The sequence below is a fragment of the Lepisosteus platostomus genome, chromosome 18, assembly GCF_059453375.1.
Source record: "Lepisosteus platostomus isolate fLepPlt1 chromosome 18, fLepPlt1.hap1, whole genome shotgun sequence".
NCBI classification, from domain to species: Eukaryota; Metazoa; Chordata; class Actinopteri; order Semionotiformes; family Lepisosteidae; genus Lepisosteus; species Lepisosteus platostomus.
In genome coordinates, this window is record NC_142628.1 from 15,511,035 (window position 1) to 15,522,736 (window position 11,702).

The 11,702-nt window shown below is 51.8% G+C and overlaps 1 protein-coding gene and 1 long non-coding RNA gene across 3 annotated transcripts in view; one reads left to right on the forward strand and one right to left on the reverse strand.

Annotated features, from left to right (window-relative positions):
* Window positions 1-10,750, reverse strand: part of LOC148645764 (plakophilin-3-like) — a 37,512-nt gene extending 26,762 nt beyond the window's left edge. Inside the window, exons 1-2 of one of the 2 annotated variants that reach the window (XM_088611532.1) lie at window positions 10,591-10,750; window positions 2,415-2,601 (exon numbers count right to left, since the gene is read on the reverse strand). In XM_088611532.1, the coding sequence (XP_088467658.1) occupies window positions 2,415-2,601; window positions 10,591-10,593 (190 nt within the window). In that variant the 5' untranslated portion in view covers window positions 10,594-10,750. Of the gene's footprint in view, window positions 1-2,414; window positions 3,001-10,590 lie in introns of those variants that run through there. The other variant, XM_088611531.1, reaches the window with a different exon arrangement.
* Window positions 3,195-5,089, forward strand: LOC148645765 (uncharacterized). Its single transcript, XR_015928181.1, has 2 exons — window positions 3,195-3,325; window positions 3,831-5,089. It is a non-coding gene; the product is annotated as an uncharacterized LOC148645765 (long non-coding RNA).
* Window positions 10,751-11,702: the final 952 nt, after the last annotated feature.

The window sequence follows — 11,702 nt, forward strand, 5'->3', positions numbered from 1 at the left end:
CTCGCACAGCCCGAGCGGATGGGAGCTGCAGCAATCAGGAGCGTGACTCACCCTTTCTGCAGACCAGCAGACTTTGTCACAAACTCCCCCTTGACACACCCAGGCCCGCCCTCCCACCCACGGGACCTGCTCCTTTCAGGGCATGTGCTCAGCGTCCCGGGCAGGATGTGTCAGGCGCAGAGAGCCATTCCCATGGCCCGCACAGGAGCAACAGCGAATGACACCCCCCCCCACCACCACCACCACGAGCAGCGACCAGCAACCAGCAGAGAGCTCACGCCCGTAGCTCCAGGCGGCACTGTCTCGCCCCGCGCGCAGAGATATTCCCCCCGGGGCAAAACAAACTGCACCGTCTCGTCAAGCGAGAACACTGGAGGGGTGGGGTGGGGTGGAGGGGGGGGTGGTGTTTTGACTAAGTCATTGCTCAATAAGATCAGGCAGAACAGGACGCAAGCTCGCCCCAAACATCACAAAGCATTGCTCTGCTGCTCCAGAGCCCCAGGGGAACAGGGGAACACTTGCAGAACGTCGGCGAACCCGCAAGGGCTCACCCCAGAGCCCACCGCCGGGACGTCCCGCGCGAGATCTGCACGCCGCAGTGGGTCAAAGGGAACAAGATCCCTGTGGGCCCAGGTGTGCTTTATCCGTCACCTGGCCTATGGGAGGTTTTCTAGCACTCTGCCCTCTCTCATCGTCTGCTGTGCACTTGCCTCGTGCGTGGCCCGGGGGGGGAGGGGTTCGGCCCCGTCTCTGTGCTCTGCTGTCCTGACCCGACTTGCACGGCAATTCACACCCCGAGCATCAGCCTGTCTGCAGCACGGAGCAGCAGGGGAAAAAAGCCTGCAGCGAGGCAGAGCCTGGCCTTCACATCTGAACACACAAAGGGCACTAAACAATAGAGTACAACATGGCAATTTAAGGCTTTCTACAAACAATACGGGTTGGTTGCAATTATGGTACTCCAGCAGCCAAATCACCCTGCAGGTCCCAGATGACAGCCCCACTGGAGCTCAGCAGTGTGAGGCTGGCCAGTACGTGGATGGGAGACTCCTGGGAATAACTAAGGCTGCTGCTGGAAGAGGTGTTAGTGGGGCCAGTAGGGGGCGCTCACCCTGCGGTCCATGTGGGTCCTAATGCCCTAATATTGTGACGGGGACACTGTACTGTAAAAAGGCACCGTCCCTAGAATGAGACGTAAAACCGAGGTCCTGACTCTCTGTGATCATTAAAAATCCCAGGGTGTTTCTCGAAAAGAGTAGCCAAATTTCCCATCGGCCCTTATCAATCATGGCCTCCTAATAACCCCCCTCTCTGAACTGGCTTCATCACTCTGCTCTCCTCCCCACTGAGAGCTGGTTTGAGTGAGAGGACTGGAGCATCATCCAGGTGGGGCCTGTAAAGAGCTCTGAGTGGAGTGTCCAGAAAAGCGCTCTATAAGTGTAAGCAATTATTATTACTACCCGACAAACGAAAAAAGGACTCCTGTCCTGGCTACTCTGCACTGGCTTCCCCTGGTTAATTGAGCAGTTGAGCTTGAAATGATTTTGCTGGCATTCCAAGCCGCGGGCAGCCTTGCAGAGATGAGTCCAGCAGCCCCCACACCGAAGGTCTGGTTAAAGAGAGAGGGTGGGGCCGTTCCCCACAACCTTGAAACTGCTCTGCCAAGAACTCAAGCTCGCTGGCTAGTTTGAGCTCCATGCCGATGACTCACTTTTACAAGATAAATTTTGTTGCTTATTGGATTTCCTACTGTTTGCGTGTGTAACTTTTTTTTAATTACTTTGATTTTTTAAAAAATATCTGCACTTATACCTGCTTACTGGCTCTTCTCCATCTTGTTAACCTATTCTATTTTATTTCTACAAAAGCACTTTGAGTCTTATGCGCGAAAGGTGCGTTATAAATGAGTGAAAAACAAATCATAACACCTTAAAGAAACTTAGGTGTTAATAAGCCATTACCCTCCCGCAATATATACAACACATACAGCAGTACCAGGGTTTACGGTTCTCATCAGATCAGACCGTACTGAACTATAGTATAGCGCAGGAAACTCCATGGAACATAATTACCACAAGCCAGCTCGGCACACAACAAGCGATCACTTTCGCCTCGATACTACCGTTTTGTGACAGCTACAGTACATCTCACCCACGGCTCTCGCCGTGAACGGAGCGGGCCAGTTCCTGAAGAGGCAGAACCGGAGACAGCGGGTATTAAAAAAGAAAAAAGTCAGGAAGGGTCTCCGGCCACACTAAATCAAAACCTCCTTCGTGGGTTTAAGGCTGTCCGCACGTACTTGGGGTTGGGGAGGTGACACACACACCAGGTGCGCAAGAGAAACACAAAATAAACGCGACACAAGACCACAGCGCAGCAGCTGCCGTCGGCGAGGAAGGACTGGCGAGTCTCACCTGAGGCGGTGCTGTGGGCTGTCCCGTTCACCGCCCTCGACACGGATCCGGAGGACTTCTCGGCCAGGCGCAGCTGGACCTGCTGCTGGACCCGGCGGGACCGGGAGAGCTCGTCCGAGCGGGTGCCGCCGCGCTCCAGCTGGATCTCCGAGGGGACGGCATAGCTGCTGACGGGCGTGTTGGTGGGCTGCACAGTGGACAGAAAGACGGTCTCAGAAATGACGCTCATGGCCGGGTCCGGAGGCGCTGCTCCCCCGAGTTCCGAAATAAGATAAATCCCTCCGTGGAGTCAGAGAGGGGCGCCTCTTTGTCCTCCTGCTTCTTCTCCTTGACGACGATATCGGCAGGCAAGGTGTTAAGGGCTGGCGAAAAGTAAAGTTGCTCGGCACGGCGCACGAACAGGAAATCGCGCTGCAGGCGAACGCCACCGGACTGGATTTAACGAGCACAGACGTTGCTCAAGTCGAGCAACTCGCCTCGGCTGGGCGCTTTTTTAAGAAGAAAAAAAAAAGTATTAATCTTCTGCGCTCCTCGGTGCTAGCGACGTCTCTGGTGTCCTCGGACCTATTTTTATCCCGTTCGCTTCGATCTGAACTGCACTCGCTCCCGGTGGACGAACATCAGTAAGGCAGTCGTCTGAGGGCGGGGGGGGGCGGGGCTTCCTGCATTACCTTATCCAGGTGAGCCCGTGAGCCCGCCCCCCGCGCTGGCCCCGAGACCCCCTCTCCCCCCGGAGGCCTTAAGGTGGACCGGACAGTTCGGCGCGCCAGCGAGATGCCAAATAATCAACACGTCGGATTTGTTGTTTTACTTCTGCCTAACGCACTCAGCTGTCTCTTCCTAAACTACTCCATTCTCCACTGGCAACAATGAACTACGAATTAAATCCGACCGCACCGCGCTGAACTACGGTGTGTAGAGCAGAAAATATAATTACCACACACCAGCTCGGCACACAAACAGCAGTCCTATTGATATTACGTTGACAGAAAAACATTTTTTAAGATAAACGTGCATCCTGGATCCACTTTGTTAGTACCACGCATTATATACAATACAGCTTGATGTATTTAACAACATTTTATCAACGGATTTATTGATTTTTTACTGTAGAATCAACCTTTAGTAACGCTATTTAAGAAACTTTGATCTATGTTAGTAGTTCTACATCTTTTATGCGAGTGCCCGACCTAGTCTATTGCATAATTGTCTCCTTAATATTTAATCTGATGTTACTAATAGTTGCTCCTTCGTCTGAGAATATTTTCTCCGAAGGTATTAAAATTATAGTACTGTCCTAAAACGTTTATCTGGACTAAAGCGGTGTTGGGCTCCAGTGGAGCCCTCTATTAATTAAAGATGATTGAAACATTGATTTATTTTCCAAACCCACGAACTGAACTTGTTTTTAAACAGTTTCGCCTCTCTTCGCCTCTTTACAAATCTGTCACCGGTGCCCGATGACTGCATTTTAGAGTCCCGTCGTCTCCGGCACCGCTCGTAATGAGATTGTCACAGCGTCATTCCTGCACCTTTCTGTGAATCGTCGCTTGATAACCCGCTAGAGGCTGTTTGGAAGACCAAGGCAGAACAACTGTTTGAAATAAAAAACAATTATTTATTTTTCGTCTGCAGCAAAGCGTTTTCTTCTAGTTGCTTTAGTAAAATGCCAAGCTGTGGGAATGGGTCTCTGGGTTATTCCTAATTGAGAACGCGTTTTTAATGCGATTTAACATGCGCGGCGGTTAGCACTTCTGCCTCGGGTTCTGAACCGGACCTGTGGTGCTGTCAGGGTGGGGTTTCCTCCCACAATCCAGAAACACACACTTGATCTTAGCCAAAAGGCCGACATCGCATCGACAGGTCAGTTGTTTCTGGGGGAAATTGACCCTAGGTGCGAGTGTTTTAGTGTCTCAAGTAGTTCCCGTTGGGAGCCGCGTCAGCGCGCTTAGACGGCAAAAGGAACAGGTACAGGTTTATTCCCTGCCGAAAAGAGAAGAAAAGAAACACGACGTTTCGGCTGTGGAGCCTTCTTTGGGTGTGTTTGTGTCTGCGTGTGCCCTGTGATGGCCTGGCGTCCCGTCCAGGATGTACCCTGCCTGGCGCCCGTTGCCTGCTGGGATAGGGTCAGGCCCAGCGACCCTGAACTGGAGAAAGGGCTTCGACAATGGCCGGATGGACAGATGCCTACTGCGGCCGTACTTCGTGTGCTCTGTGGCCTCTCTGCTCTGTTCTCAGCCCCACCCCGACTTCTGCTTTCTCCGGAGAATCGACACTCTTGCCAATTACACCTTTAACAAAAACAAAAACAAACGACCGTGAACGGGGGGCGTTTCGCCGAACAAACGTTGCTCGGAATCGAAAACGGCACGGTGGCGCGTCGGAACCTTTTGAAACCAGGGCGGTTCTGGACTGGACGTGTCCGTGACCCCCCCGGCTGTGTGAATGACGAGCGGTGGCCCGGGGCGGACGTCGCGGTTCGGTTCGGCTCCTGGGAGTTTCCGGGCCGGCCAGGCAGGCGTCTCCGGAGAGCTGCGCTCCGCGCTCAGATGCGCAGCGGCTCGGCGACAGCAGTCCTAATGAATGCACGACCGGGGACTTCAAGCTCCCCCTACTTACATTTTACAGTGATTGAATATTTATGTGTAAAAAAATAAAAAATAAAAAACCCCAAAGGCGTCAGATATCTAGCCTCGTTAGGAAAGTTTACTGCGTTTACGTCCAAGAATAATCAAAAAAATGTTCCCAAACTTTGTGGATATGCCACTATCGAAAACGGTTTTAGTTAATCTAACTGTGTTGAAGTTCGACCCCGCTGTTGAATAGGATTCAGAAGCCAGGACTGGCTCCAAACGAGGAGAGGTCATTCACTAACCGCCAGACCGCCGACACCCCCCTCTCGCTCGTTCTCCTGCCGTTTCGCACCTGCGACCTCATTTTTTTTAATTCCCCTAGATGACGACGCATTGATCCCACACGAACTCCGATGAAATTAAAAAGAGGGTAGGAGGGAGTGTGGGCTTTAAAACGGAAGCGCATTGCTGCCACCGAGGACCAAAAAAAAAAAGATCCTCACCCTGACCTCGCAATTAGGAGAACCTGATGTCGTCATTACGAGATAGTAATTCTCGCGTACTTCATGTGATCACAATTGTCATACAGTACCTTTACGGCCACGTGCGGATTTAACAGTTTTAAGCACACTGTTTGCACGTGTAACTGTTCATAACGGACCTATCGTCGCTTTGATCTCTGCATCCCACAAAACCGCTCCCCATGATTATAATGATCCTGTTCAGGTTTGCTAAAAATGGCAAGATTTCACTCGGACTAAAAGCCCAGGTGAAAGTAGAGCCGTACAAATTCTGCAGAGCCGGACACTGACATGATCATTAAACCCGAAAGCCAGCCAAGCTCACGGTAGCTTCTAGATGCGTCCAGTGCACAGCGTAACAGGTCGTCCATACACTGAAGGAGTCATTGCTGTCTCAGGATTACGCCTGAATGTTTCACCAGCTGGAGCTCGAAAATAAAGACCTGAGCCTTCTGTTTCAAACAGTTGCTCTCCCTCGGATCCAGACAGCCTCTAGTGGGTCATCAAGGGGTGATTCAGAGAAAGGGGTAGAACCGACACTGTGACAAGCAGTCTTATTATGAGTGGTCTTGGACACGACCAGACTCCCCGGTTAATCAGTGGAAGAATGATTACTGGTGACAGATCTATAAACCAGCAAGAGGGACCTGGTATCCCAGCAGCATCTAACGTTACAGCTGCCCAGGGACCTGCAAAAAGGGCAGTTTTAACAAGTCACCAACATCACAATTCACACCTTTTCTTCAGGATAACTCTATATTGTGTTTTTGTCTGCTGTCCCCTTACGAACAGGCAGCAGTGTGTGGTTTCACTGGCATGAAGTGAGGTGCTTGAGTACTTTCGCACAGTAACTCCCTCGTGAATGTGGCACAGCAACGAGTAGGCCTGAGCGAAACTGCGGGAGGCAAGAGGCAAGAGCAGAAGACGCAGCATGAAGGCAGTGTCACAGCTCCTGGGGGCTGTGGGCAGGGGGAGCTTGAAAAACCTGCTCTGTATAAGTACCATGGCAAGAGAGAGCCTGCCGGTGATGTCAGAGAGCCTGCCGGTGATGTCAGAGAGCCTGACGGTGATGTCAGAGAGCCTGCCAATGATGTCAGAGAGTCTGCTAGTCATAAGAGAGTTCTGCTGTGTGAGCGAAATCTCTCACTGTAAGTGGGATCGCCCGTCTTGTTTCTCGATTGCGCTGTCCTGTCATCCAGCATCTACTTCCATCTCTGCCCAGAAAATCCTTTGGCGCTTCCTTGATTGACTACGGCCCTGTGCGTACCCCAAGCTAGAACAAGCCACCTTAATTTTGGATGCCAGAAGGCAACTGGGGTTGTGTTGAAGAGCCAGGCAGGACGACTGGTCCCGAGCCTTTTGGGATTTTTATTCAGCCCAAAGGTTTTGCCTCGTGCCTCCTGTTCCCGCTCGCTGGGAAAAAGCCCCCCAGGAAAGCTGCCCCAGATGGAGGCTGTGCCCGCTGACCTGTCCCCCCAGCTCACTCCTCCTCCAGAAGGAAGGATCAGAGCCGGGGGGGCTCAAAATCAAGAGTCTCTCAACGCTCATTCAGCCTCTGCAGTACCTGTGACAGGCCTCCAGAAACTCGATTTGTCGTGGATACAAGTGGCGCAGGGTGGATTCTGATCATTACTAGGCCTTGCCTTGCACATCGACATGGCCAGCAGCCATACCACTCTGCAACTCAAAAACTGGCAGCCCCACTGGAGCTCAGCAGGTGGGAGCCTGGTCAGTACCTGGATGGGAGACTCCTGGGAAAGCTGAGGCTGCTGCTGGAAGAGGTGTTAGTGGGGCCAGTAGGGGGCGCTCACCCTGCGGTCTGTGTGGGTCCTAATGCCCCAGTATAGTGATGGGGACACTGTACTGTAAAAAAGTTGCTGTCCTACAGATGAGACATAAAACTGAGGTCCTGACTCTCTGTGGTCATTAAAAATTTTCTCGAAAAGAGTAGGGGTGTTACCCCAGTGTCCTGGCCAAATTTCCCCCTGGTCTTTACCAGTCATGGCCTCCTAATAACCCCCATCTCTGAACTGGCTTCATCACTCTGCTCTCCTCCCCACTGAGAGCTGATGTGTGGTGAGCGTTCTGGCGCACTATGGCTGCTGTCGCATCATCCAGGTGGGGCTGCACACTGGTGGTTGTGGAGGGGATCCCCATTACCTGTAAAGCGCTCTGAGTGGAGTGTCCAGAAAAGCGCTATATAAGTGTAAGCAATTATTATTATTATCATTATTATTATTATTATTATTATTATCGAAAATTGCAGAGAACTTTTTGAGGTCCAGCTTTTGACACAACCCTGAAAAGTGAACTGTGCCACTGCGTTTCAAAACATACCCGTGGTCTACTTAAAAGTGCCCTTTCTCTCTTAGTTTTCCTCCTTTTCCTGGTTTGAATCAACGCAGTTGGTATCCTGTCTTTGTGCTGACTGGCTTCTCACACTGGCACAGCAGCTGGAATAAAGCCCATTGTGTGCTGCACAGGTGTGCCATTTGATCACACAGTGTGGCTGTTCAGCCCTGTGCCCCTCTTATCAGTGTGCACAGGCAGCTCCTCCCACCCCACCCCCCACACACAAGCTGTCTCACGCCTTTCCCTGTGGCAGCCCTGCTCAGACATCACTGGGAGACTCTCTCTTATGACTAACAGTCACTATGACATCACTGGAGACTCGCTCTTATGACTAACAGTCACTATGACATCACTGACAGACTCTCTCGTGACTAGCAGAGTCTCTGACATCATTGGCAAAGGCAGAGCTGTATGTCACCAACAGCCTCCCTGCCCAAGGTGGGGAGTCCAGGTAGAGACTGGAGGCAGGGCAGAGCGGTGGCTCTGTGGCTCAGGATCTGCGCCTGTGGCTGGAAGGTTGCTGGTTCAAATCCCACAGATGGCAGAGGAATCCTACTCCAGCAAGGCCCTTAACCCCAACTGCTCCAGGGGTGCTGTACAATGGCTGACCCTGTGCTCTGACCCCCAGCTTCTCTCTCCCTGTCTGTGTCTGCAATTCCTAATGCAAGAAATTGTATAGGGCTAAGTAATGTTATGTTACCATTGTCCTCTGATACTGCACCACCGACTGTGATAAGTTATTATACAATCTGTCGATGGCCTTGAGCTCAGCCCAGCCCCTGGGTCAGAGGACAGTGCCAACCAGCTCTCTCACCAGTCTCTCACCCAGTCTCTAACCCCCCAGCAGAGCTCTTCTTGTGAGACAGCACGGCCCAGCCGATGAAGACTAGCCCATCGGTTAGATATTTGTCTGGTGTCCTTCGTGCGCATGCATCGCGAGAATATGCCATCACCTTCCGGGATAGATGCAAGCACACTTGAGCTGGCGGTCAAACGCTAGCCTGACCAAGAGGCCACCCAATGGGAGATTCCTTCAGCAGAGTTTTACATCATCACACTCAATTCCCAGCTCTCGGGAACACACAAGAGGAAACCCCACCAGAGCAGGGTCAGCGATCGCCTACAGATATTCTACTCAAGCAACATCAGTTGAATAAATGAGTCTTCTTAGGCAGGTCTTTAGAAGACAAAGAATTCTAGGGTTATTTTAAATGTGTTTTAGACGAGGTAATGCTTTAGTTATGGAGGGACTGAATGGCATTGCGCGAGGTGGCTGGGGAACGCAGCTTAAGACGGATGACCAGCCGGTTCTCTCTGTGCTCGCCGAGAGAGAAGCACCCCAGCAATGCCCACTGCACGCCCAGAGAACATCAATTATTCAGGTCGAACACCGAGCTAAAATTTAGGCCCATCAATAATGCAACACTGCAATTCTTTAGCCAGAGCGGGAACATAAACAGCCGACTAATGGGAAAGAGTATTTCTTGCAGTTTTCGTGAAGGTGTGTGGGTCTATGGCACCTGCGGCCTCTATGACCAAATACCTGAGGGGCAGAACCAGGAGCCTCCTGTCTGTAACCCTGTATCAGAGGGGGAAGCCCAGATGTGTGTGTGTGAGGCGTTACTCTGCCTTCGTGAGACCCAGGGAAGAATACAAATGTTCAGCCTGAACCCGCTGCACCTTCTCAAAGCGAGCCTGGTACCTGCACAGAGACAGAGACCGCCGTCCCATTCTCCAGTCCCCCGAGAGCTGCAAGCTCCTCTGCTTTTCATTGCCTTTGAGCTTTTCATTGCTCAGTTTCTCCGCTTCTTGAATAAAGGTTAATGTGGTCTTCAAGCAGGCTTTGTAACCCGAGCCCGATTTGAGCTCTCGCGAAGGAATACTTAACTCAAACAGTGAGAGGAGCATGCAGAAACACAGCGATACTGAGCTCTCTGAACCCTGCCCCTCTGGCACACTCACACAAACTGGGCGTAAGGCAGCAGACAGGTCTGTCACCGCACAGTAACAACAAAACCGGTTTCCTCTTGGAATAATAGGTGATCCACATCTTTTCCTTCACCGTGTTCCCTCCCCCACACATCTGCCATGATACCAAGGCGCATGCCCTTATAGAGGAGCAGAGCAGCGCCCTCCCTGCGTTTCTGCAGCTCTGCACAAGGTGGGCTCACCAGCTTGGCCCCGATTTAACTCTGACTCCAGCACAGCTCACAGAGACCAGATGTGACCCCAGACAACATGGAGCACAAACACCCCTGCCAGCACACACAACCCCATCTCTTTCAGGTCCTACACCTTTCTTCATGAGCACTGCAGAACGTCAGTCACACCGCGGAATAATATTGTTATATCACAGGGAATCACAGAGGTACAATATTGGTTCACACATTATTAGTGCTCGTGGAAACCAAGGTCCAAATGAAGGATCTTGGACTGGATTGAAGAGTATTCTAACTTCTCTTGGACTGTATTACCCTGGGATCTGTGAGAACTAGTCTGGAAACCCCAAATCCCAGTTCTGGGAAGTCCCGTCTTCAGGAGCAGGAATTCGAACTAACAGCGAACCCGCCCTGTCCAGCGCTGGCTGGGTGCAGGTTCCAGTTTTTCTCAGACCGCGGTAAATCGCCGAGTCTCTGCTACGCGAAGCCCAGTGGGAACAACAGCGCAGGCTGTCCGGAGAGGGACGCGCCCAGGCCCGGAGAGGAAAACGGGAAGAGACGCTGTATTTACCATGAGAGCTGCTGCCAGGGTCCGGGTGCCTGGGGAGTCCGTGAGGAGACAAAAGATCCGCGAAACAGAGGAATGTCTTTTTCCGCACCTGTGCGCTGTCTGTTCTGCTGAGCTTCACAGCAGGGGAGGGATCTTTAAAACCCAGCGTCACCCCCACCCCCCCCCCAGCCTGAGCCCTGACAATTACCTGTGCAGCTACACCTTTTTCTGTCTTGTTCTGGCGGAGCACGAAAAAGGAGAAAAACTAAATCGCGTGGCGCTGAGCCCAGGGGTGGGGAGGGCTGACGGTACAGACATATCCAGTTCTCCAGACACTGTGCAATACGCCTCAATCCTCAAGCCCAACCTTCTGGGCGCCGCACTGCCTCCAGACCAGGTGGCAGGGGGTCAGGCTGCCCCGATTTTACCCTCCTCTGCCCGTGCAGGCTTTGAATGCATCAATCAATCAATCAATCAATCAATCAAGGTTTATTGATCAATGCACGAACAGTACAGCATACACCGATGTTGGCAGCAATGAAATGCTTTGTCCGCGAGCTGGTTAAGAGGGATACAAGAGCAGAAGGAGAGGAATTTATAGGGATTAGATTAACTAAAAGAAGGGTGTATATTTGTGTTTCCAGTCCTTTTGCAGAGTCTCCCAGACCCGATCCTGCCCTTCCCAGTCGGGTAAGCAAGTGTTCCAGAGCCATCCAAAATAACATCCAGGTGGGGCTGCACAATGGTGTTGGGGGAGGGGATCCCCATTACCTGTAAAGCGCTTTGAGTGGAGTGTCCAGTAAAGCTCTATATAAGTGTAAGCAATTATTATTATTATTACCAAACTGGGCAGATTAGACAGTGTTCCCCCTCCTGTAAAAGACCCGAGATCACCTTGCACAGCAGATGTGATAAACAAACCCCAAAGCTTAGCAGTTACGCAGTCATGCGATTTAAAGGTAACCCCCTGAACGCCTGCCTGCCGGCCTACAGCTCGAAGACGACACATTGTTGGCAAGACCTGGAGGGACTGTCTGGTTAAATAACCCAGTGAGCGCTCGGGTGGGTCAGAGGGCCTGCAGGTCTCTGCAGAGTGCCAGTGGTTCTCCAGGGCTGGTTCATCGCTTTATCTC